This window comes from Crocodylus siamensis, chromosome 2, assembly GCF_052110815.1.
Source record: "Crocodylus siamensis isolate JL-2025a chromosome 2, ASM5211081v1, whole genome shotgun sequence".
In the NCBI taxonomy this organism is placed as follows: Eukaryota; Metazoa; Chordata; order Crocodylia; family Crocodylidae; genus Crocodylus; species Crocodylus siamensis.
In genome coordinates, this window is record NC_143396.1 from 23,067,254 (window position 1) to 23,093,944 (window position 26,691).

The 26,691-nt window shown below is 43.3% G+C and overlaps 1 protein-coding gene across 12 annotated transcripts in view; it reads left to right on the forward strand.

The window, feature by feature from the left end:
* ABLIM2 (actin binding LIM protein family member 2) overlaps positions 1–26,691 on the forward strand; it is a 270,175-nt gene that overhangs the window by 45,000 nt on the left and 198,484 nt on the right. For 11 of the 12 annotated variants that reach the window (XM_090035514.1, XM_090035516.1, XM_090035518.1 and 8 more), the window contains exon 2: positions 25,672–25,815. In XM_090035514.1, the coding sequence (XP_089891640.1) occupies positions 25,672–25,815 (144 nt within the window). Of the gene's footprint in view, positions 1–1,073; positions 1,253–25,671; positions 25,816–26,691 lie in introns of those variants that run through there. The other variant, XM_090035515.1, reaches the window with a different exon arrangement.

Sequence of the window (26,691 nt, forward strand, 5' to 3'; positions counted from 1 at the left end):
TCACTGACTGACTTGCCAGCTTTACAGCGGATGGTGAAGGTGATCAGCTCGTGGTCGCTGTCACCCAGCTTCCCATCGATCACTAGGTCACCTGATCAGGTCATTCCCTGTAGCCAGTACCAGGTCAAGCAGTGCTTTGCCTCTCTTTGGCCCATAGACTTCTTGAGTCAGGTAGAGGTCATCCACGCATGAGAGGAAGCTTTGCGACCACTCAGATTTTGCTGAGTGATCCTCCCACGAGATGTCAAGGTAGTTGAAGTCACCCATGACAACCGTGGTCCTGGAGCACATGTATAAATGCCAAGACATTACACCAAGACATTTACTGTGGAGCTAATTGGGCAACTGAACAGTAAACATCCTGTAAAGACATGTCCAGTGGGTACATTTACACACGTGCTTTACTGTGGAGTAGACTAATTAGCTCCGCAATAAAGTGTCACCATCTACACATGAGCTGTATTGTCAGGAACAGTACAATCTTATGGCAAAGTGAATGTTGGCACTGGGCGTAAATTGCTCTTGATCAGCCCAGGAAGCAGGGGGCCAAACCCCTGCATACCACCTAGCCACCTAGGTACTCTTGCTGTTGCCAGCCTGGGTCTGCAGTTCCCTGGCTCAAAGTCCTACTTTCCCAGTCGCATGTGTAGACGCTGTGCCTGGGAGCAGTGTACTCAATCACAAGGCGCTTCAGAGTTTATTGCTTTGCCTTAATTGCACATGTAGATGCACCCACTCTAAGGAAGTTTGAGAGGAGAGTCTCTTGGCTTTTTGTTGTTAATACTGGTCTGTTTTTACGAAAACTCATTGACCTTTTTTATCTCTCTAGAGAGAAATATTTGTAAATACAGGTAGTGATACTATTTGCATAATGCACGTCTTCCTGTTTTCTTGTATACGTGCCCATAGGTGACCACTCTGTGTTAGATGCTCTGTAAATATAAGACTTTTGAGACTTCTGTAGGTTTCTATTTTTACATGGCAGTAAGATCTTGGCTATACTCCCATATATGCGTGGGTGCCGCAGGAGTCATATGACCCTTGCTATATTTCTATTAGGAGGGAGCTCCAATGACAGAGCACTGCTGCAGTTTCACTTCTCTGCTGCAGTAGCTTCAAATTCACTTGTTCAACAGCCTCTTTGGCTATACTTCTTGCAGATTATAGGTAATTGGAGTGATGATGTCTGGCAGTATTTCTTGTGTCACTGATGCATAGGACTGAATTAGTGCTGGAATGCCAGAAGATACAGGTACAGTGTGATGACTCCAGATTCTGGGGCATTTTGACCAAAATTTATTTGTTTTTCATCTGAAATTTTCTGTAACAGAATTGCTGATAAATTTGTTGGAATGTAGCATTTAAATCTAACTGCTGCAGAATGCAGACAAATAGTTAAAAACGTGCAGTTTTATTTAAAGTATGCTAAATATTCTTGTTCATTGGAAAGACAGAGTTGCAAATTATGAGGACACTGCCACTTGATTAACTGTATGTTTCAGATTGATAGTGGAATCAGTGATACACTGACAGCTTCCCAACTTATTTAAATGTAACTTGTGTTTACTAAATCCTAGTTTTAAAAAAAATAGCTTCATGCAAATGTATTGGGAGTGGTGTTCCTAGATCCCTACTTTGTGTAAATGTACAGCAAGCATATACACATCCAGTATTTCTGTTACTCCAGTCATATTACTTTGAAAGCTAGCAGAAATTTACATTAGCTGAAACGCATTTGTAATTCATTTTATTTAGTAACACATATAACAGGCTTGCTTTTATTAGCATCCCTGTTATGTTTTGTATCATGAACATGAACATATGGCTAGTTTTGAAGCTGTTGGGTGCTCAGCATTTGGTATTATGTTGTGTATGTTGTGCAGATACTAGCTTACTTTGCATTGTGCTAGGTAAAATCTCCCTCCCTGGTCTCCTCTCCTCTGCCTGGTACTTAGGAATCAGTTATAATGTCACACGCTGCTTCAGTCAATTTTTTTTTGAAGTATCTGCTGTTTTATGCCAGCCTGTACTGTAGTTCTTGTGACTTGATTTTGTAGGCTGTATTAAAGAGACTTAAAAGCCTTCTGTTCAAGAGAAAAAGTACTATAGCATTTATTAGAAATAAATATTTAAAATATGCATCTAGTAAAAGATAAACATGATTATTATCATGAATATATTACTTCATTTTAATTATTATCATTAGCCACAAAAAATACTACAAGACTTTTCGTTGAATATGAAGTTCTATCTTGTTTTGTTTTTTTGCGAATTAGTTGAACCATCCGATATTATGCTACATGAACTATGCAAAAGAAATATTAAGACTGGTTAGAAGGAAAAATTGGAAAGCGTTCTTTCAAAGACTTGTAGCCAGCACTTTTAGTGTTCTAAAACACTAGTATCAAATAACAATTTGGGAAGTTGGGCAGTTAGTGTAGAATGAGCAGTTAGTTGTATTCCAGCCCCCTAGAGATGTAGGTGAAATTTGAGGAATTATGTTGTATGGGCTATTGACCAGTGAACACACTTTAGGAGAAACTTGTCTGCCATATTTTCTTGCATATGACACACCCCTGAATGTAACACACACTTCTGTTTTTGGACTCCCCAAGAAGGAAAAATAGATCTTAGCTTGGAGTAAGGATAAGCAACTGAGGTATGGAGTCTCCAGGTCTGGGGCTACATGCCAGGGCTGAAGCCATGCCCCAAGTGCGAGATCACACGCCAGGTTTGGCTGTGGACTTACCCCCCCTTGCTTGCCTGATCTGGTGCACAGTGTCATGCCAGCCAACCAAGGGGCTCCCCAGGGATCTGGAGATTTGGCAGTGCAAGGAGTGATGATAGCATTAATTGCCATGTCTCTCAGAGCCACTCTGGGAGCCATGGCAATTAATACTGTTACCAATCTCCTGCCACCAAATCCCTGGACACCTGTGTATCCCTGTTTCTCTCAGTTGGTGCGTGTGTGTGGGGGGCGGAAACATGCATGTTTTAGGTGAAAAAATAGTGTTTTGATGTCAAACATAAGATGGAAAAAGCTTTTGTAATCTGATAAAAGGGGCACACTGTGGACCTTGAAAATGCACTGAAACTGGCTGTTGGTTAATATATATCATGTTACATAGGTTCTTAAAACAAATTGTGATCAGACCTGGATAGAGGCAGCATTGTGTCCTTCAAAGCATCTGCTTCTAATGTGTCCTTCTACTGGGATGTTTTTTATGCTTACGTAGTTCATTAGGCCTCTCAGAGCTGCTCTAATTAAAGCATTCCCCCATGTCTTGGAGGATGGGTATAGTATAAATGCCCTTAGAGTAAAGCGCAAAACTTAGACCTCTTCTAACTCAGGATTTTTGAACATCTGTACTTAGCCTTAATCTTAATATCTTTGGACCTCAGTTTTTATAAAACAGGACTGGTAGGACCACCTTGCATCACATGGCTGTCTTGAAAACATTTTCTTAATTCGGTATGAAGTACTCATATACTGGAGAGAGACACACGCTTAGAAAGTCCATGAAGAAAATTATAAACCTTTACATAAAGTAAATAAGGAGCTAGTATACAGCTTCTCGAAGCACCCTGCATACTATCATACAGCATCCTATTTACACCCTCGTCATTCAACCTAAGAATTGAACTTTCTAGGCTATGACATGAAAATCTGCCACTGTCGTTGTTCCAAATGAGAATGAGTTCATACATTTCAGTCCTACTCCAATTATCCAGTTATCCCCATGTCTCCAATTCATGATGTTCTTGACTAGTCAATCCCATAATCTGTACTATTCTCACCCCTCCCCTCAGTCTCAGTCTCCCTTCTCTTCTTCTCCCAGTCTCCTTGCATAGTCAGTCCCTGTTGTTTCCTGTATAGTCCTGGTCTGTTTCTCTCATGCTTTCCAGGGCTAGGGACAGACATTGTACATAAGCCAGTTTGAGTGATCAGAAACTGGAACCTGGAACAGAACAGATGTTCTGTGCACATAAGCCAGTTTGAAAATGGCTGAAACTGGTTTGAGATAAACATGGCTGAATGTAGTATCAGGCTTAACTGATTGGAGTCAAACCAGTTTATGCAATGTCTGTCCCAAACCCCTTGCTAGTTTAAGATAAACCAGATTCCCCCTGCATCCTGGCATGCTCTCTGGACTGGGTGGGGCTCTCCACTCCACAACAGGGCTGGCCCCTCCCCTCTGGCTGCAGCTATGACAGAGACTGCAGGCTGCTCCCCTGTCCCCTTCATCACTCTCTGCTAAGCAGGAATTCCCCCTTCCCCTCTGCCTTGCTGAGAGTTGTCTGTGTATTAGCTAGCAGACCACATGCTGGCTATAGTCCGTGCTGTGGCAAACAGGAAAAAGGCACAATCAGCAAGTAGCTGGTAATGTTCATCTGTTGTTTTCTTAATGGGGTAATAAACACTGTTATCAATTTCCTGCTGGGCTAATTGGGGGGGGGGGCGGGGGCTCTCCCTAGTCAGAGCCTCCTGCTGGGTCCTGATCACACACCCCCTCAGCTTAGTACAGTGGAAGGGAAGAGCACCCTGTGCCTCTAGCACCCTGTGCCTTCTAGCCTGAGCCACTGCAGGCATGTGTCTGTATGTCTGGGATGCCTGTGCAGTTACAAACTGATTAAGCCTAGCCAGGTTAGACTAACCTACAAAGATTGACTCAATTCAAGCTCAGGCTTTTTGAATGTCTGTCTCCAGCCCAGTTACTTGTCTTTCCCTGACTCTGCCTCCCACGTACCCCATGCTAGACTCCCTGGGCTTCTTCATGTGTTTACCTCCCTGGCTTCTTGTCCTAGACTTTACCTGGCCAGTTCCATATATCTTTAAGCATGCTTAGAGAGGATGCGACTTAGCAGTTTTGGCTGTTAAACTTTTTAAGTCTCTACTCAGTCTGTATGAACTATAATTTTTTAGTCTTGCTTATTTGTCAAATTTATGGTAATTTTCACAGGAAAAGCAAACCTCATATCCATGACATACAAGCTGCCCTTCTGTCAAATTTCAAATACTTGCTTCAAAGCTCAGAAACATTACAGTTCAGAAAAAAGGCAGATAGAATTTATTTATTTATTTTTAACATTTACAAACATATGTTTCCTCACCTTTTTCTCAGAAATAGAGAAAACATTTTGGATGATACTCCAGATTTTGGGAAAGTATTTCAGTGGAAATAGGTTAAATCTGACAAAGTTAAAAAAAAACAAAAACAAAAACAACCAAAGAATAGGTCCTATATAATGGAAAGTTGTGCATCTTTAATAATATGTCATGTTACCAAGATCTTCATAGTACCCCTTATGCTCTAATTATCCTTTTCTTTTCCTCAGATTTGTCTGTATGTTACTTACATTACAATTGCTCAGTCTCATTGCAGAATTTAAGGATCAGTGTCATCAGAAAAAGCCATATAAAAAGCCAATAACACAAATATCCAATAGCTAAAACAGTACCATTTAAAATAATTATTTAATTCATTAAAACTCCTGAATTATTTAATCCAGGTTCATTGCATTGCCTACTGAGCAAATGGCTGGAGTGAAGGTGAACCTGTGATTTCTGTGACTGGAAGGTTTTAATATTAAAAATATGTGGATATTGGATGCCTAGCAAGATATTCCCAGTAACGTTCCTGGCATCAGACAGTGCTTGCCTGGCAATAATGTGGAAATACGTTCTGATCCTGTTCATTTCCTTATTATTTATTTTTGTCCTTATATGAGCATAAGTGTAGCAAATTCTTCTTGGGCTTCTCAGACCTGCAAAGATACTAAGTGAGAGGGTACTGTTGACAGACTGGGGAAAGGAAAGTTTGGGGTCACACACGCGATGGACCGCAGTGCAGAAAAGGTTTTCTTTATTCTTCTACCTGGTAATGTTTCAGTGCAGAGGCAGTAAGGTTTGCTAAATAAAGCAGGGTGTGTCTACACTTGCTGCAGAGTGGTTTTACTCTAGAGTAAATCACTCTAGAGTGAATGCACCCTGGGCAAGTATCTACATGTGTGGGGATTCAGAAGCAGATTTGCTGCTCTTGGCAGCGGTCTACTCCCACCCCCTTTAGCCCTGTACCAGCCCCCTGCACTAGCCAGAGGGAGCTTCAGTCTTCCCCTGGGTGCTAGCCCTGGGGCTGGCAGGGAGCATGGGGCCAGGATACAGCTGTCTCCTGGCGGGGACTGGGAGGTTGCTTCCTGCCCCCGGGAGATGCCTGTTGCTGGGGTGGGCTCCAGTAACAGAGCTCAGATGTAGACAATGTCTCCCTGCTTTAGCAGCAGGAAGCTCCCAGCCCTGGCTCCCTGATCAGGGGCAGGCCACTTGGAAAGAGCTGCAGGGAAGGGGCAGATCCCAGTCTTCTGCCCTGATCCACCAGTGGGGCAACAGGCATTGGGGGAGTCACTGTTCCCCCGAGCACCGCCAGGAGTGACCAGGAATAACGGTCACAAGCTGGCAGAGGGTAGGTTTAGGTTAGATATCAGGAGGTGCTACTTCACAGTCAGGGCGGCTAGGGTCTGGAACCAGCTTCCAAGAGAAGTGGTGCTGGCTCCTACCCTGGGGGTGTTTAAGAGGAGGTTAGATGAACATCTTGCTGGGGTCATTTGACCCCAGTATTCTTTCCTGCCATGGCAGGGGGTCGGACTAGATGATCTGCTCAGGTCCCTTCCGACCCTAGAAACTATGAAACTATCAGTGATCCCCAGGCTAGGCAGGTCTTCCCCACCCAGCAGGGGGCTCAAAGGTGGCTGTCCTACCAGCAAATCAGGGCAGGGGGCTCACTGCTAGCTGCGTCACTGGCAGATCGGGGCAGAGGGCTGGGACCTGCCCCCTTCCACACAGCTCTTTCCAAGCCCCATGCCTTGATCACGTGATCAGGACACAGGGCTGCAAAAAATCTGCAGCAGTGGAACCTGCCCCTGATCAGGGCAGTTCCTGGCCAGCCCCAAGCTGCACGGGGAACTGGCTGGGTACTGCCCAAAATAGGACAGTCCTCAGCCACCTCCAGGCTGCACGTGCAGACTTCACCACACAGCCTGGGGCTGGCTGGGAACTGTCCCAGTCAGGGCAAGTCCCAACCAACTCTCCCATTCAGCGAGCTCCCAGCCTCTGCTCCATGATCACAGGAGCTCGCGGCTGCTAGGGCAGAGGGACATTGTCCCTGCCTGGGCTCTGCTGGTGGAGCCTAACCAGGCAGCAGGGAGCTCCTTGGGACAGAGCAATCTCTTGCCACCTGCTGCCCAGCTGACCAGAAGCAAATGTATATGTCTGTCTACATGTCCTGTACTGTGCAGTAATTACTCAGTAGTTAATTTGCTACTTGCATTTGCAATTACTGCTCAGTAAGGGTCAGCACAAGTAGACTGTGACTCTCACTATGCAGTATTTAGCTCTGCTGCAGGAACCGGATCAGCCCCCACACCGGGACCACTGCAGGCCCCAGGGGAGGCGCACCCAGGCCTAGGGTCAGTGAGGATCTAGTCAGGGAACTTCTGGGGGGACTGGATGTATTTAAATCAACTGGTCCTGATGATCTCCACCCCAGAGTGCTGAGGGAATTAGCTGAGGTCATTGTGGAACCCCTGGCATGGCTTTACGAGCACTCGTGGTGCTCTGGTGTGGTACCAGAGGACTGGAAAAGGACCAATGTGGTTCCCATTTTCAAAAAAGGAAGGAGGACCCAAGAAACTATAGGCCAGTCGGTCTTACCTCGATCCTGGGTAAGCTTTTTGAGAGAACCTGGCACATGTCCACAAGGGGCCAGCAGGAGAGGTTATGCTTAGGGGCAACCAGCAGAGGTTCATTAGATAGATCCTGTCAGACCAACCTGGTGGCCTTCTATAACCAGGTCACAAAATCCTTAGATGCAGGGGTAGCAGTGGACATAGTCTTTCTGGACTTTAGAAAGGCCTTTGACACTGTCTCTCACCCAGTCAAATGGGTCACTAACTGGCTGGAGGGCCGCACCCAGAGAGTGGTGGTGGATGGGTCATTTTCGACCTGGAGAGATGTGGGTGGTGGGGTCCTCCAGGGCTCGGTCCTCGGGACCTCACCGTTCAACATCTTCATCAGTGACTTGGACACGGGGGTAAAAAGCACCCTATGTAGATTCTCAGACGACACTAAGAAGTGGGAGGAAGTGGGCACGCTAGAAGGGAGGAATAGGCTACAATAAGACCTAGACAGGTTACAGGGGTGGGCAGATGAGAACAGGATGGGTTTCAACACTGTCAAGTGCAAGGTGATGCACCTGGAGAGGAAAAACCAGCACCATACCTACAGGCTGGGGAACTCCCTTCTCGTCAGTGCAGAGGCAGAAAAGGATCTTGGAATCGTTATTGATGCCAAAATGAATATGGGCCGACAGTGTGGGGACGTGGTCAGGAAAGCCGACCAGACCTTGTCGTGCATCAACAGATGCATCTTGAGCAGGTCCAAGGAGGTGATCCTCCCCCTCTATGCAACACTGGTCAGGCCACAGTTGGAGTATTGCATCCAGTTCTGGGTGCTGCACTTCAAGAGGGATGTGGACAGCATTGAGAGGGTCCAGAGGAGGCCACTCACATGATCAGGGGGCAGCAGGGCAAGCCCTACAAGGAGAGGCTAAGGGACCTGAACCTATTCAGCCTCCACAAGAGAAGGCTGAGGGGGGGATATAGTGGCCGTTTACAAACTAGTCAGAGGGGACCAGCAGGCACTGGAGGAGTCCCTGTTCCCTCGAGTACTACCAGGAGTGACTAGAAATAACGGTCACGAGCTAGTAGAGGGTAGATTCAGACTAGACATTAGGAGGCGCTACTTCACGGTCAGGGCAGCTAGGATCTGGAACCAACTTCCAGGAGAATTTGGTGCTGGCTCCTACCCTGGGGGTCTTTAATAGGAGGCTAGACCAGCACCTTGGTATAGTCGTTTGACGCCAGTACTTTTTCCTGCCATGGCAGGGGGTCGAACTTGATGATCTGCTCAGGTCCCTTCAGACTCTACCAGCTTTGAAACTATGAAACTATCTTGTATAGATGTGCCCACAGTGTAGGAAAAACATATGATCCCTCCAAGTTATAAAAACTTTAATAAAAGTAATCAAATATAGTTTAAAAACTATTATAGGCAACTGGTGCCATCTGAGTCGGGGGTGAGGCACATGCCCCCCCCCCCCCCCAGTGACCAGTCAGCAACTGGGGGGCAGTCCCTGCAGCTGATCGTGTTCACCTGAAAGCAGCTACTTCCGGGAGCGCTGCAGCAGCTTCATCTACTGCTTCATTCTGGATGGCGCTGACAGGGGGGGCACCAGCGCTCCTGCATGTCCCACCCCTGCCCATCGCCTAAGCAAGGAGTGCAGCCTGATGGGTGCATCAGTGCTCTCAGGGGGTGAACATGTACCCCCCCGTGCATCCCCTATGCATTGCCACTGAAAACTGTCATCCAGAAACAGGAATAAGCAGTGATGGTATATGCTAGCAAATATGTTGATGTTGTTCTCTCATCTACTTCAATGATAAAATTTAACATTTAAAGACACATAAGTTGAAAAATGATATAGACAGATGTGGCTAAAGGCTAATTGCATGTAGGCCAAAAATAATTAGGACTTGAATAAAAAAAATTATAATCAGAAAGAATAGGCATTTGTCAATTATATAAACAAGTTTGTGGTAACAATATATTTCATAACAAAGCTATTCAAACTTAGAAATATAAGAAATATCTAATTTTCCACTATTTTGTTCTTTCAGAAGAAAGAAACAGTGTTTAAAACCATGCAGAGAAGCAGTTTTTGCATGTGAAATATTGCTTAACTCACTTATTAAATATTGCTTAACTGAGAGGAGGATAAGAACACCCTTAATTTTTTTATTCATTATGCTTTTTTAACATGACAATTTTTAAATGTCAAATGTGTCCATGCAAGATCGGAAAAAAAATCCTAGGGAAATGTCATAGCTTTTTAGTGTTTTCTTGCATAGCTGATTTATAGTTTGAATACTATTCCTATGTACATTCATTTTAATTCTTGGCTGGGAAAGTATTCTTAACTGATGTTTCATAGATTTCATAGACATTAGGGCTGGAAGGGACCTCGGGAGATCATCGAGTCCAGCCCCCTGCCCAAAGGGCAGGAAGTCAGCTGGGGTCATAGGATCCCAGCAAGATAAGCATCCAATTTACTCTTGAAGGTGTTCAATGTAGGTGCTTGAACCACCTCCGCTGGCAGACTGTTCCAGACCTTGGGTGCTCGGACAGTAAAGAAATTCTTCCTTATGTCCAGCCTGAAACGGTCTTGCAGGAGTTTGTGACCGTTCGACCTCGTCATCCCTTGGGGCGCTCTGGTGAACAGACGTTCCCCCAGATCCTGGTGGTCACCCCTGATAAACTTATAGGTGGCCATCAGATCACCCCTGAGCCTGCGCTTTTCCAGGCTAAAGAGTCCCATGGCTCTCAGCCTGTCATCGTAAGATCTGTTTTCCTGACCTCTGATCATGCGTGTGGCTCTCCTCTGGACTCTCTCAAGTTTCTCCACATCCTTTTTGAACTGTGGAGCCCAAAACTGGACGCAGCACTCCAGCTGCGGCCTCACCAAGGCCGAGTACAAGGGGAGAATGACGTCCCGGGATTTGCTCGAGAAGCATCTATGGATGCAAGCCAGCATTTTGGTCGCTTTACTAGCCGCAGCATCGCATTGGAGGCTCATGTTCATCTTGTGGTCAATGATGACCCCCCAAGTCTTTTTCTTCTGTAGTGCTAACCAACGTAGCACTGCCGAGCCTATAAGGGTGCTGCAGGTTTTTCCTCCCAAGGTGGAGAACCTTGCATTTTTCGGTGTTAAACACCATGAGGTTCTCGTCTGCCCATTTGCTGAACTTGTCCAGGTCAGCCTGGATCACCCGCCTATCTTCTGGCATGGATGCTTTGCCCCAAAGTTTGGTGTCATCGGCGAACTTGGCCAGTCCACTCCTAACTCCAATGTCCACATCGTTAATGAAGATGTTGAACAGTATGGGTCCCAGGACAGAGCCTTGAGGGACGCCACTGGTTACAGGGCACCATGATGAGTGACTGCCATCAATCACAACGCTCTGGGTCTGACCACGAAGCCAATTTCCCAGCCAGCGGATCGTGGTGGAGCCAAGGCCACAACTGGCCAGTTTGGCCAAGAGGTGATCATGGGATACCAGATCAAAAGCTTTTTTGAAGTCAAGATATATGACATCAATCTCTTCTCCCTTGTCCAGGTGATAGGTCACCTGGTCATAGAAGGAAATGAGATTGGTCAAACAAGACCTACCCGCAAAAAACCCGTGCCGGCTGTCTCTTAGGATGTTAGCCTTGGCCAGTCCATCAAGGATGGCCTCCTTAATAAACTTTTCTAAGATCTTCCCCAGGATAGAAGTCAGGCTAATGGGCCTGTAGTTAGCTGGATCCACTCTCCTCCCTTTCTTGAAGATCGGCACCACATTGGCCTTCTTCCAGTCTTCAGGCACTACACCAGAGCACCAGGAGTTTTCAAAGATCCGTGCCAGGGGCTGGGCTATGACGCTCACCAGCTCTTTGAGTACCCTGGGGTGCAGATTGTCAGGGCCAGCTGACTTGAAGGTATCCAAGGTGTTCCTTCACGGGGTCAGCATTGATGGAGGGTAGGGGATCCCCCTCACCCAGATTTTCCTGTCCCATAGCAGGCATGGGCATCCCGTGTGACTGATGAAAGACTGATGCAAAGTACCTATTTAATAGGTTGGCTTTTTCCTGGGCGTCAGTTGTCAGTTGCCCCATCTGGTTTAGCAGGGGTCCAACATTGCCCTTGCTTTTCCTCTGGCTCCCCACATATCTGAAAAAGGACTTTTTGTTGTCCTTGATGCATGAAGCTAGTTGGAGTTCAGTTGCAGCCTTGGCTTTCCTGGTTTGGTCCCTGCAGGACCGGACCAGCACGGAGTAATCCTCCTTGGAGGTGAATCCCATCCTCCATCCTTTGTAGGCTTTCCTTTTTAGCCACAGTAGGTCGGCTAGGTCTCTGGAGAGCCAGGGGGGCTGCTGTGCCTTCTTGCTGCCTTTCCTCCATGTTGGAATAGATTTAGCTTTATGCACTGAGGATCGCTTCCTTGAGAAGCAACCACTCTTCTTGAACTCCCAACTTCCTGGGGTCATGGTCCCTGAGGGCCTGACCAACTAGCCTCTTGAGCTTGTCAAAGTCGGCTTTTCTGAAGTCAAGGACTTCTGTGTTGCTGACTGACTTGCCAGCTTTACGGCGGATGGTGAAGGTGATCAGCTTGTGGTCGCTGTCACCCAACTTCCCATCAATCAGTAGGTCGCCGATTAGGTCGTCCCCCATAGCCAGTACCAGGTCAAGCAGCGCTTTGCCTCTCATTGGCCCATAGACTTGTTGAGTCAGGTAGAGGTCATCCACGCACGAGAGAAAGCTTTGCGACCACTTGGATTTTGCTGAGTGATCTTCCCACGAGATGTCCGTGTAATTGAAGTCACCCATGACAACCAAGGTCCTGGAGCAAGCGGCCTCAGTCAGTTCCCGGGCGAACTCCTGGTCAAGCTCGGGACTTTGAGTGGGAGGTCTGTAGTAGACTCCCACCGTTGTGTCCCCTGTGCCGAATTCCCCACGAATTTTTACCCAGAGGGTCTCTAGTTGTCCATGCCGGTCGCCAACATCAGCTTGCAGGGACATGTAGCTTTCCTTCACATAGAGAGCTACACCCCCGCCCCTTTTGTCAACACGATCCCTCCTGTACAGGGTATAGCCCTCTATCCCCGTGGTCCAGTCATGGGTGGAATGCCACCAGGTCTCCGTTATCCCAATGACATCATGTTGAAGCATAAAAAATGTTGCAAAGGTGTTCTAAAGAGCCACAATACTTTCTTTTAGAATAAAAGAGTTTAATGTGTTGGATTCCCAAATGCTATACAGGTTAGACATTTCAGGGAGCTGTGCTGAACAGATGGCCCAGACATAGACCTCTGAATAAATGCTGGCATTCAGCACTAAGTCTTACTGCCCCTAAGGAGCTGGGACCGTAAACAGAATGCAGTTGTCAATAACCTGTTTCATGGTATTTCTTTTTAAGTAACACTGCATGGAAGAGGCAGGTAAGTATCCAGAGCAGAACAGCAGTCACCCTGCTCCAATGCCAAATGAACACACCCTTTAATAACAATCTGTAAGAATTTCCTAGAAAAGTTGTTCATCATTATAAAGCAGAGGAAACATCTGCATGGTTGACTGCATTAATGTCTTTCTGTTGCATGAAAGATGCCAGAGACAGAGGACAGCTCTTTCTCAGTGAGGGCTTTGTTAAATAGAACCACTGCCTTTGACGAATGTCTATTTTAAGAACATCTTTGGAACATAGGAGGCTGTTCTGCACAAGATTTAATTTCACAGGAATGAAGCAGTTCTTAAAAAAAACAAGCAAGTGTGTTTCATAAGTCACAATAAGTAAACCTGTGTACAGTTTGGGAAATGGGTGACGTGTGACTGTGATATTGCATCTGCATTCACTGTCCTTTCCAGTTCATTGCTCCTCTAGTGTACAACAGGCAGTAGTTAGACTTACAGTCTCATGGAGTCCTAGGCTTTTTGGGACCCCATCTCATTAATGATGTATTGAAATCTTCAATATGACTTAACTCCTTTTCTGCAGTGCAGCATGATGCGAAGTACAAGCTGCTTCCTGTTGATGAAGCTTTGTGGCGATAACTCAATGCTTCTCTGATATCAGGACATGTAATTTAAGAGGTCTGACTAGTTTATTTCACAGATTTCCCTTCCTTTTTTTCCCCTAGAGACTAGAGTTGGTCAGTTTTTTCAGGTGAAACTATTTTTAGCAAAACTAGGGTTTTCAACGACATTTTTGTAAACTGTTCAGGAAAAAAATATTTTTTATTTTGCAAGAGCAGTTTTTCAGTTTTATCCATAACACAAATCTGTTTTATTAAGAAATACTGTTGTATTGCCTCATGTTCCCTTTCTGCACTATGAACCAGGTTCCTCTGCCAAACTGCATATTTGTAATGCCTCATAGTGAGAAACCCCTGCTATGCTTGATGCACTATCCTGGCAGCTGTGCTGGCCTCATCTCTCTGCTCCCTAGCTGGAGCTTTGGCAGAGACAGCAGGCACACTAGTGTCTCCTTGGCTTTCCCCTGCTTCCCCCACCTCCCTGTTCAAGCAAAGATTCCTCTCCTCCCCTCCCCTCCCCTAGCACGGACCATAACTAGCATGTGGCATGCTAGCTAATGCTGAGAAAAAGGCAGACAGGGCAGTGTCCACTTAGGGCTTCTTGGAGCTAAAAGAAGAGCTTGAACTAATGAGAGGTTTTTGTTGTCTTGTTGGGCTGATAAACACTGTGTTACTTGCTGTGCAACTCCCTGCTGTGTAAGTAAATGCTGTGTAACTCCCTGCTGGCTCCATCTCTGGTCAGGAGCAGCGAGGGCCTAATCAGAGTATCTTGCTGGGGCCTGGTCACACTTCCCCTCATCTCAGTATTGTGGAAAGGAAGGGTGGGCTGCTCTAGCACCCCTGCCTTCTAGCTTGACCCAACTGCAGGCATATACCTGCATTTCTTCAGTCCAGAGGGGATGTCTTTGTGGTTACAAACTGGTTCAGCCCAGCCAGGGTAGGCTGTCCTGTAAATATTGAATCAATTCAGGCACAGACTCTTTGAATGTCTGTCCCTAGCATCAGAAATAGAACAGTTTTATATTAATACATTTCAGTATGTTATCAGTATTTTTGCAACAGCATCACATTGTTGGCACATTCAATTTGTGGTCTACTATAACTTCCTAGGTCTCTTTCTCTATCGCCATAGCCAGTCACTGCTCATTTTGTGTTCATGTGTTTGATTGTTCCATCCAAAGTGTAGTACTTTCATTTGTCTGTATTGAATGAGATCCAGTTCATTTCTGATTATTTTCTCCAGTTTATCAGTATCCTTTTGAATCCTAATCCTGTCCTCCAAAGTGCCTGCTACCAACCCAGCAAATTTACTGTGTGCATTTAATTTTATCCTCCAAGTTATTAATCAGTTATGGTACCAGTTAGATCACCAGTTAGACATCAATTTGCTGATGACAACCTGCTGATGAGAGTGCACCCACTTTACAGTAATTTAATCTAGACTGTATTCTTCTCTCTTATTTTTGGGAATATGTAACAAGGTTTTTGATAGTATCTTCTGTAAGAAAGTCAAGATATATCATACTCACTATTCTCTTTCCTCCCAAAAGCCTACTACCTTGTCACAGAATGAAATTCAGGCTGGTTAAACATGACTTTCTCCTGATAAATCAATTCTGACAATTCCTTTTAACATAAACTTGTAGGGGCTTAGAAAACAATTCCTTGATGGTATGTTTCATACTCTTTCCAGCTATTGAGATTACACTGACCAGTCCATAACTCACTGGGTCCTCCTTCCTTTTTTTGTAGGGTTGGGTTTTTTTGGTTAAAGGTAAGCATTATGTTTGTACTTTCCAGTCGTGTCTGGGACCTCATTTGACCTTCATGAGTTCTTAATAGCCAATGGATCTGCAATTACCTCAGCCAATTCCTTGAGTGTTCTAGGCTGATTTAACATCTCAGTAAAATAGATCATTCCAGTTCCTCCAAGAACAGAGTCCTCCTTTACCAGGTGGGCAGACATAGTGTTTTGGGGTGGCGCAAAATTGAGAAAAGTTGCATGTGGAAGGTTGGATACTGCAAGCTGAGGGCCATCAGTTAATGTGTGTTTTGTTTGTTTGGTTGGTGGTTTTGGGGGTTTTTTTGGTTTTAAGGTGGTTCTGATTTACTCAGAAGTTTGAAAACGACAGTGGGGCTTTGTCTTTCTGTTGGATTACAGATGGTGTTTATATTGTTTTGTGTGTGTGTATGTGTGTGTGGTATGGAATAAGTACATATAAAGCTCTAGTGACACAGAGAAAAGTATGGATGAATATACATTGGGACTGCTATTTACAGTCATTGTGCAAAAATTTCCACTGACTTAAGTTGGGCCTTTCAGATCTGCGGAGAGTGCACGATCGTATCAGGCAGGACAGAATGTTAAGAAGGTTTGTGCAAAATCACCTATTACTCAATCTTGCATGAGTTTTAAAGAAAAATGTAAATGGAGCTTAGAAAGGACTGTGAGTGAGTTTTGTGAAACTGTTTTGAAAAGATATAATAACCAAACCTGGCAGCAGATGTATTTACTAATGTACAGTCAATATACTTGATAACAACAACAAAAAACAATTGGGTAACAAAGATTACCAAAACTCTCTCTAAGGTTGCTCTCTCAAGACTGCTCTGCCTACATACTAGGTTCTCACTATCTCTCTCTTTCCCTCTCTTCAGAAGATGCATTGATGGGCTAATGTTTTAAAATATTTACGACATATGCCCCCAACCACAGACTTGCCCTCTCTGCTCCTCCTGACTTTCCATTGTGCACTCCTTACCTGCATTTGAGGATTAGACACCAAAGTCTCTGGACCTTACATATTATATACTTAAGGAATTAAATGCTAAGTCTTGAAAAAGGAAAGTAGAAAAAAATACTTTAGCCCAGTATTTTAATTAAGGCACTACACTTCCATTTAGAGTTTATCAGATTAAAAATCACTAAATGCAGGAAAAGAAAAAGCTACTGTTTCTAAAACAGTAATAAGAGCTATTGGGTGGAGAGACTGACAAGCTGCTTTGCTGGTCTTAATTTAACACAACCACCAAAAAAATCCTCTTCTTAGTATATTATGCAAAAATCTTATGTAGAAAGCTACATGTATTAACATTTGGAGTATCAAATACTTGAGAAAATACAGACATAAATATTAGCCATTAAAAAAAAGAGTTCTGAAAAAAAAAGTACCAAAAAACATTAAATGGGAAAGCTTATTATGATTCAGTAGACCAAACTTCCTTTCATAGTTAATTTTTTGAACTACTGGCTTATTTAAGCAGTCATAACATCATCGACAGGTTTATATTTTAGTTGTAGTTATTGTCTTACCTTAATACAGTATCACTGCAAAAACTTTAAAACTGATCTGAAAATTGCTTTCAGAAAAGAACTTGCCAATGGTTAATGAAGTGCTGAAAGGGCCAAGGAAGAATAAGACAAGTTATATAATTAGTTGCAATTTTTACAGTACCTTTTCCCGTGTAGTTATTTTCCTAATCTATGCACAGGTGGAAAGGTGTGTTGAGCCATGCTACATGATGATTAATTGTCTTCATCACTCCATCTTTAGATTAAAATATTATAAATATATCTTACGTATATCTCTTAAACTAATCCATGTGCCATAGCAAGTTTTGAATACAACATTTCACATAATACATTGGAATTTCACTTTGTATAAACAACGAAATGGGTGTAATTTCTGTTTGAAATCACCAGATGGCAGCAAATTTTTAATTAATTCAATATTTTGTTAGTCTAAACAGTGCCCATTCTGTAATCATTATGTACTTCCTCCTCTTCATTCAGTCAATAGACATTTCTCTGCACAAAACCCAAGTTAAAAATGTGTTTAGAATTTCTACTTGTTGGTATAGTGCAGGTGCTAATAGGCCTTATAATATCCTTTCACAACTGAAAATGAAGCTAAAAAAGTCAAAACTTGAATGCACAGAACCATTTTTAAGCACAGTAAAATTTAAACTTAAATACACTGAATTCAAACTGAATTAAATTTAAACTTACATTTATCTTCATTGCTACAGATCTTGAAAGTCCACTATATTACAAAATCCACAGAAATACTTTTGTCTTCAAATTCACATTGCCATGGAAAAACAAAGTTTACAGCTGTAGTCCTAAATTTATCTTTGAACATTTTAAACATGGGGTTTTTTTTCAAAAAATAAACCTAGACTCTTAAAGCTTGGTCATACAAATCTTCACTCTGTTAGTAATTCTTTCATGAGTATTTGTATAAGTGAAAGTTTGAAGGCTTGGTCTTTTAGGACACTATACACGTGATGGACCTCTGTTCCGACACATACTAATTAGCACATGTCAGATCAGACTTGATGAATTGAGTCTGCTGTGAGTCTCTTAGAGTGTGCTAATTAGTCCACTCAGGCACTCTCTGCGTCACTTGTATTCGGTGTCCCCACATTCAAAATGGTGGCAGGGCACTTTAACTAAAGCTCATTCAGTGTGCCCCCACCAACATTCTAAAGTATGGGATGCTGAATACACATGACGCTGCAGGCGTTTTAATTAGAGCAGCTCTCAGATCACCCCCTTTAATTAAAGCAGCCACTCAGAGCACATTTGTAGATGCCCTTAGCATTTAGAAATGGAAAACACTTGTTATCTCAGCTGGCCCATCTCTCCTCCAATGGAAAATTCTTTTGAAATATTTCCAGTATAAATAAGTAAATTATGGCATACTTAATATGGGAACAGTGTAGCTATTCAGGTGCATATTTCATAATCAGTGCCATGCATCAGGCATTGATAAACATTTTGATATTTACCTCTGGGAGGACAAAAGAGCATCCTTGTTTTGTTCTCCTCTGTTCTACAAAGGTTAATTGTATCTGAGAGTCAGAAGAAAATGCCTAGATGCTTTCTTTAGCATGAAATCTGATTTGCAAGTTTGCCTGGTACTTTACATAAGAATAAATAACTGCAGTATCTTTAGTTAAATTATGACATATTAACATAGCAACAATGTAGCTATTCAGCTGCAAATTCCAATACTGGTAATATCTGACCTGCTAGAAATTTTTCCAGTATTTTGATTAGCAAACATTTTCTTGTATGTGCATGACTCTGCATTATTATACAGGACTTTCAGTACTTGTGCTGTGAACTTTCACCTTAAAGATGTTGCATTTCAGTAGTGATCCCTACATTTTATTGATCCCTGCATAATTTGTATTCCTTTGCAAAAATGAATAAATCTGCAAAAATATAAGCATGCTCATCACTCAGGGTGCTGTCAGATGCAGGGGGAAAAAACTGCGCTTTACTGGAAGCAGCAGTGTATTATTTTGACCCAACCCGGCAGCGTCTGTATAGACTGGGTGCTTCAGCAGGGCTTTTTAGCACTTTTAGCTAAAGCTATTTCAATCAGCTATTAGATGAAAACACCAAAAAAGCCCCACTAAAGTGCTTGATCTATATAGATACTGAGAAAGCCAGGTGCAACTAATACGCTGCCTCTTCTGGGCTTGCTCTGGGCTCAGCGTGGGAGTACACCAAGTTTAAGGTAAAGCACTGTTTTGTTTGGTTTTTCCCCGCATCTGTAGGCAGCCTCAGACACTTGTGTCTTCAGGATCAGTCCTTGTATTCACAAAGCATTGTGGAATACCTAAGAATGGGTCTTATTGTATAAGATATTGTATATTTTTCTAATTGGTGTAACAATATTAATACTTGTATAAAAACTGCCATGCCAGTTTTTTTATGATTAAATAAGAAGTCCAACACAGCAACATTATTATATATGACATTTAATCTTCACAAAAGTTAGGGAATACAAGATCATGGTTCCCACTGAAGGTTAGGTCATATACATTTTTTGTTTAACTTTTTTAAATCAATCATTCAGACTGACAAACATATGTCGTTTGAGTGTTAGAGTGATGTTGTAGCCATGATGGTGCAAGAATTATGCCACAGGCAAGAATTTTTGCGGGTAATATCTTTTATTGAACGAGTTTCATAGTCATGGGCAAGCTAGACAAGGTTTTGAGTACAAGACATTCTTCATCAGGTTTGAGGAGGGAATGATTGTTAAGAATGCTGGTAGAGCTGTGAAGTTGGAAGGAGCGATTCTCAAGGCTACCAGACAAACGACTGGCAGAAGAACAGCAACTTGATTCCTTGGGAGATCAAGACCTATCAAAAGGGAGGAGGAGGGTCATTATTATCTGTAGCGTGTCAGAAAAAATTCAGGAATAAGGTAAATAATAGCATGCCATAAAAGTTGATATTGGTATTCAGCCCTTGGTTCCTAGTGTTCAGCCTGCTTATGAGTTTTTGTTCCCAAGTTTGCCTTTTAAAGGTATTGAGGTAGATTCCCATTGAGCACAGGGGCCGTGAGTTCAGAAAGGGAGTAGTTTTTCTGTCAAAAATGTCCTTCTACTGAGATGTGCGTCTGTCCTTGTAACGGCCGGTAGCCCGAACTAGAGAGACATAGGTACTTGGGCTCTCCATCCTTTTTTTCCCCCTTTCACTTCCCCCCCCTTGCCCTCTTCTAGGATCTGCCAGGTCATCCTATCCCTTTGGGATGTCCCTATGGCTCCCCAAGGTGTAGTCCATCCCCTGCCCTTTTTGTCCTCGTGCTCTCAGTCTCCCTCTACCTCTGCCCCTTCCCCAACGCATTATTTGGTCATTGCCCACTAGAAAGCTGAGGATTTTGAAACAAAACGGCTGCCAGGATCAAGTGGAGTCAGCCCCTCGTGTCCCAGGAGTGGAGGCAGACGAGTCAGGTGACCTGCATCACCCTTTATAAACTCAGGCCTCAGGCCAGAGAGTCAGTCTGGTAGTAGGAGTCCCAGGGGAAGGAGCTCTCTGCAGAGGAACTGAACTTGGAGCTAGGGAGAAATGGCTCCAGACGACAGCTGGGTGGAGAAGGCTGGCACCATCACGTTAAGAGCCAGATAAGTTCTGGAACTTGTTTATTCTTTTGGTTTTGGTTTGGAGAGTGCTGCCCCAAGGCCAGACAAACCCAAGGCAGATCATTTTTCTTTCTTTTGAGTCAAGTTGACACCCAGGATTGTGGGTGATCCTTGACCCTGTGGTCTGAGGCTATAGGGAAGGTGGAGACCATGGAAAAGAAGTGCTTGTGTTGTACCCCAGACCTCTTATGCAATTGGGAAGACAGAAGACAAGAGACTAGGCGGTTAGCTCTGGGCCCAGTAAGAAGCCAGCCAGGACTGAAAGGTATTAAATGTGGCAGGCCAACTGGCCTGTGATGCACCCACTGCATCTAAAGCTGCTGGCCCTGAAGGGTGGGCTCTGAGTCAGTAGGTACAGCTAGAGCATAATTGGGCCAAGGCCAGGAGGGCCCCAGCCCAGACACAGACCTAAAGTCCAAGAGTCTTCTGCCTATGAGAGGCCTTTCCCTATGTACTACTTACATCAAGTCATGGCAGGTAAGAGTACAGACAAGGAAGGAAGAGCCAGAAGGAATGAGAGGTGCCTGTACACGTGTGGGGTAACTGCTCCAATGCACTGTAATTACAGTGTTTTGGAGCAGACTTGATTAATCTAGTCTGCTGGAGCTTGCTAATTAGCAGGCTGTAGCAACCTCTGCATCTCATGTATCAGGATCCCTGTGCTTCAAAATGGCGGTGGGGGCACTTTAACTAAAGTCCGTGGAACAAGCTTTAGTTAAAGTGCCCCCAACACCATTTTGAAGTGTGGGGATGCTGATACATGAGATGCTGTGGGCTCTTTTATTTAGAGCAGCTCTTGAAGCCACTCCAATTAAAGCACCAACCCCCCACCCTCCAGAGTACATGTAAAAAAACTCAAGGAGTCTAGTGGGAAGAAGTCCTGAAAGGTGGGTATACCATGCCAACACCCTGGGTGGTGGATAGTCCTTTATTTTTTCTGAGACTACATTCTGGTGTGTAGTTTGCTGTCTAGTTTCAGCCATGTAGTTATCATGAAGATTTTGGGTACATTGGGTCAGATAGATCACATTTTAGGAAATCATGTGGAGGATGTGTGGATTCTGATGGGTTCATTGTGGGGAATGCTGATTGTAATAGCAGTGGAGATGGGTTAATACATTATGTGTCTACTGTTAAAGCAAGAGTGTGTCCCATTTGATGTCATTTGAGCAGCAGGGACTTCATTTCTGATGATGAGTTGGGCAAGGTTAGGGACTTGTTTGAAAGCAGGAGATGCAGGGCTGGGAATGCTTCTCCCAAGGTCTGATCTTTGTGGAGTATAGGCTGTAGTTTTGATGATTCTTCTAATTGATTCCAGTGTAGCTTGGTAGGGAGGTTTCTTTTTCTATTGTATCAAATTACTGTGGGTATTTGGGTAGCTTTTTCAGAGATGCAGTCTATTTCTCTACTGGATTGTCCTTGTTATATAAAGGGAGATTTTAGGCTTCCCCAGTAAATATCACAAGTGTTCTCCTTAGAGAAGAACTGGTATCTGTGGGCCTGATCGTAGATTACAACTTTTTGGTTAACTTGGAATGATTGCTGGTCTTGTGGACACAAGCATGGTGGCCCATTACCTTTTTACACATGGTAGATGGTAGGGTGCAGTCCCAGATGTGGATCATGGTGTTAGACAGCTGACTTTAGTGTAGGAATATTCCAGTGGCTGCTTAAGTGAGGCATTCTTTTAATAAAGGTAAGGATGACTTATAGCCAGTATATTTGAGGGTAGTGTGCATAGGATGCTCATGTAAACCAAGTGCTTAAGATATGTGTTTGTGCTTTGCCAATAGTGTCAAAGTATCTATGTCTAAGTTAACTGTGGCTAGGGTTAAAGGTTCATATCAGCTACCTCAAGTTCTTTTCTTTTCATTTCACTTACTTGTATGTCATATTTGCCAAATATCTGGCCAGATATATGGCATGTATACAGGGAGTTAGAATTACAGTATCTTTTTTTACATTAAACATTAGTCTATATATGGCATTTTGCTGAGTTATGAATGTGTAAAGTATGATAAGAGCTCATTAGATTCTGTGAGACTTCAGTACAGAGAAATTCAATCTCTTTGCCACTTCTTACTTACTTGTAAGTTATATTTACTAAATATCTGGTAGGATATTTGCCAAATATCCTTTACTTTTCTTAGTACTTTTCTTATCTTTTACTTTTCTTAGATGTCAGGAACAAAAGGACCTTTTCCACCTGGTTCCTTTTTCTTCATGTGTTTCTCTCTTGTCCTCCATGTGTAGGACTTATGATGGCAAAGGCGAGGGGTTAGGGGGCAGGATTTTTGATCCCAATGTGGTGATCAGGGGTGGGGAAACTGTCAAGGGGTGGGGCTACCTATGTGGCCCCCAATGGCTCACCAAATCTTAGGCAGCCCTCCCCCCAAAATAAATGCCCACCCCGATCTAGTCTTTATTTCTTTAGCATGTGAATGACAATGTTGTGGGAGATGGTGTTAAAATCTTGCTAAAAGCCAGGTATGTCACATCCACGAAAACAGGCCCTGGCAGCTGGCCTGGCCTCTGCCAATCTCCTGCTTCCATGCAACACAGAACAGCTGCTGCCTGAACAAGGACTTGAACTCTGGACCCTCGCATCAAAAGTCTAATATGTTACAAAATGAGCTACCTGGGCTCCAAAATCAGAATAGCGTTTCAGTGAGATTCATACTCTTGACCCCTGGTTTAAAGAGCTAGGGCGCTAACCTCTGAACTTTGGAGCACTAGAGTAGCCTTCATAATCTCTCTTTGAATAATATCTTTAGCTGGTGGTTAGAGTAGATGATTCTTGAGACCTGTTCCACCCGTATCATTTTACCTGTGCCCTTGCTTTCAAGAAGTCTTGGAAAACATCCCACAGATGTGCCTGTAGCTAGGCTGATTGTGTGAATTGCTTGTGTCTGTACTGTAAGATGAATATTAGTAGAGCTTTATGGCCCTGATACATTAAATGGAACCTTTAATAAGTGTAGAATCAGTTCTTTTGTAGAGATATAGTATTCCGATAAAAGAACACACACACATAATGTGAATGCATGAATAATGCATAATGTGAATGCACGTAATATGTGTGTATGTGTATGTATGCTTTTATCTAGATAACATTGTATAGGTAAGTTGTGCCCTGGATGTGAATTAGTAAGGATAGAATTCATGTGTAATGCATATGGTTTTTAACTGGATAATATCTGCAGAGTAGAGGTGACTGTTCACCTGTTGCTCAAGCTTTTCAACTTAATATGATTTTTTAAAATAACTGGGATCCTTGGAAACCAAAGTCTTACTGATTGTTTTCTGATTTTAAAGTGAGACTTGGGCTACCAAGTGCCTCATTCCTTTCTGAATTTGAGACTTCGGGCACATTGATGCCAACTTCCTACCAAGACTGGTACCATCACTGAGAAGCAAGCCCATCCCACTTAGCCTGCTTGTTAGGTAGAACAGACACTTTGAGCATTCATTAGCTGTTGCACAACTCTCAACTGCTTCTGAGACAGAGCTTCAGGTTTACTCTGGGGCACACTTAAGGAACTCTTAAGCTAGTGGTGTTCACAGTTTGGCATAACAGGCCAAGTGAATGGTGCTGAACTATGGGCTGGATCAGGACTTGTACTGCCCCTGAATAATGAGATCACACTCCAGGGTCCCCACATTGCCTTTGCTTGGCTGGGATTGGGATCCAGGGCACTGCCCTGACTCAGCCTGGCCAGGATTGAGTGCCAGGGTGCTGTGCTGCCACTGCCTGGCCCCTTGCACTGGGTCAGCCCTCTCACTGTCCTGCATGTCAGATCTAGTGTGCAGGCCCATGGGACTCCCCACAGATCCGTGAGCAGCTCCGTGAGCTGGACGACGCAGCACTGAGTGAGTGGGCCAAAGGCCCTGTCTTAAGCCATCTATTCTGTTTGTGCTCAGAGTAGTGGTGAAAGGCCAAGCTGAATTGTCAGTGGCAGTCCCTACTCTTGCAGGGACATAGTATAGACATGCTTGTCTGTTTCTAATGCACATGGGCACTTTTGAAGATATTACCTGTAGACTTTATTGCAGCCAATTTGCCATATGTGGCTATTATTATCCAAGTGGGTTTGTAATAAAAACATTTTAAAAAAAAACAAACCTGTCCTAAATGGTACTTGGAATCGGAAGCACTAAGCACTTCACAAAATCATGTTCTGGCTGAGCAGAGCAGGTCCTTGTGTCTTATCTGATAACCTCACTGACTATACCATTTTCTGGCTATTGATATCACAGAGCCATGCAGCTTTGGGAAAGCTGGCTGAATTCTGTTGTGCCTCACATTTCACCACATTACTACTTGACTCCTTGTCATGAGTGACAAGGAAAAAGACAGATCGCATTGTGATTTTTCACATCCCTTCAATCTGGCTTTAAAAACTATCTGAAGTAATCATAGACTTGTAAAGTTGAGAGCATCTGCTCTGGGTGTGAGGATAGAATTGTGTCCACATTATTTTTATAGTCATTTTTCTCTAGCTACTGTATTAATATACTGTAATTGAATCATTTGAAATGAATCCCTGTCTTGGTGTTTCAACATGCATAGAGGGAAATGCATGATGACTTAGCAAAGTTCTATGTGAGTGTACCACGACACTGAAGTATTGTTATAGCACTTAATGGCTCTAAGTTACCAAAAATGTCTGGACTTCCTGCCATGTACAATACATAAATGTGGGACTTGATTAAGCAGAGGGCTAGGTGGGGTCAAAAACCTATTGACTGCTCTTCAGGTTCTCAGATTTTATATGAAAAAGCTTCTAGTTCTTATTTTGCAAAAACAAAACAAAACCCATACCTAATATGGAGATGTCTATTTGAGTTTGTGGTGCATCTGAAAAATACATTACTGAGGGTAATCTCACTAGATAGTGAAAGGAATTTGGCCTGTATGTCAGATGCATCACGTTTTGCTGCAAATGCCAATTTTTACTATTTGTTGCTATAATAGAACACTTTTATCTAGTTTCTCCACCAGATGTTAGGAAGGTACCTCATATTCTTATGTATCTTGTGTTTTCTTACAGTTTCTCAACCACAGGCTGTTCATAGCCAGCTGGAAAAGCCATCAAGTACTGCAATTCTCTGCAATAACTGTGGGAACCCATGTAAAGGAGAAGTGTTGAGAGTTCAGAACAAATATTTTCATATAAAATGCTTTGTTTGTAAAGGTAAGTGTTTTTTATTATTGCTGTTTATTATATATGGTATGGCATCCAGGCTCGAGAATGTGGCCCCATTGTAGCACAGCTATGTAGTCTTATGCTGCAAAAAGGTTGCAGTTCTAAGACCATGAACCTAGAATAAATTTCATTTGAGTGTGAAAGGTTATTACAGAAACATGGCTTAAAGAGGGATAGGCTGCAAAAGAAGATTATGGAACATAGAATCTAGTGTGAAAACCAAAGTTAAAAAAAGGGAAAGTAACTTGCATAGATTGGTTTTGTGATGAATTTGTAGGATAATTTGAAAGTGTTGATGTTCCAATTTGCTTTAAATGTGGAAATGAATGAAACATTATTTACTATTTAGCAGGCCACATGTCTAGTTGTCATTTTTGGGGGTAATTTACTGGAATTTTATTCCCAGACACTATATAGCATTGTTTGTAAGGCAGAGTCCTGCGGGGTTCAGCTGAGGTTTAGAGATCACTGTGCTAAGCAGTGCACAAATATAATAAGAAACAGTTCCTGTCCTGGACAGCTTACACTCTAAATGGAGAAAGAAGAGAGGGGAAAAGAGATGAAGTAAGGAGTCATGTATGTAACTGGTTTCCTGACTTTAGTGTTCTGTCTTTTAGACCATACATGCTGCTTGCCTAGTCTTTAATTCTAGTCAGTATACAGATGAGCACATTTCAAGCTAACAATACTGCTTTCTCTGCCAACTACAGTTACATTTGTATCAGTCATATGGAACAATGCTTACAGCATTTAATATTCAATACCTAGATTAATCAGGGCTGTCCAACTGGCATGAGGGGTTAACTCTCAGGCCCTGGGATCCTGATCTGGGTGCCACTTCCTCCACCCACTTCTGCTTCCTGA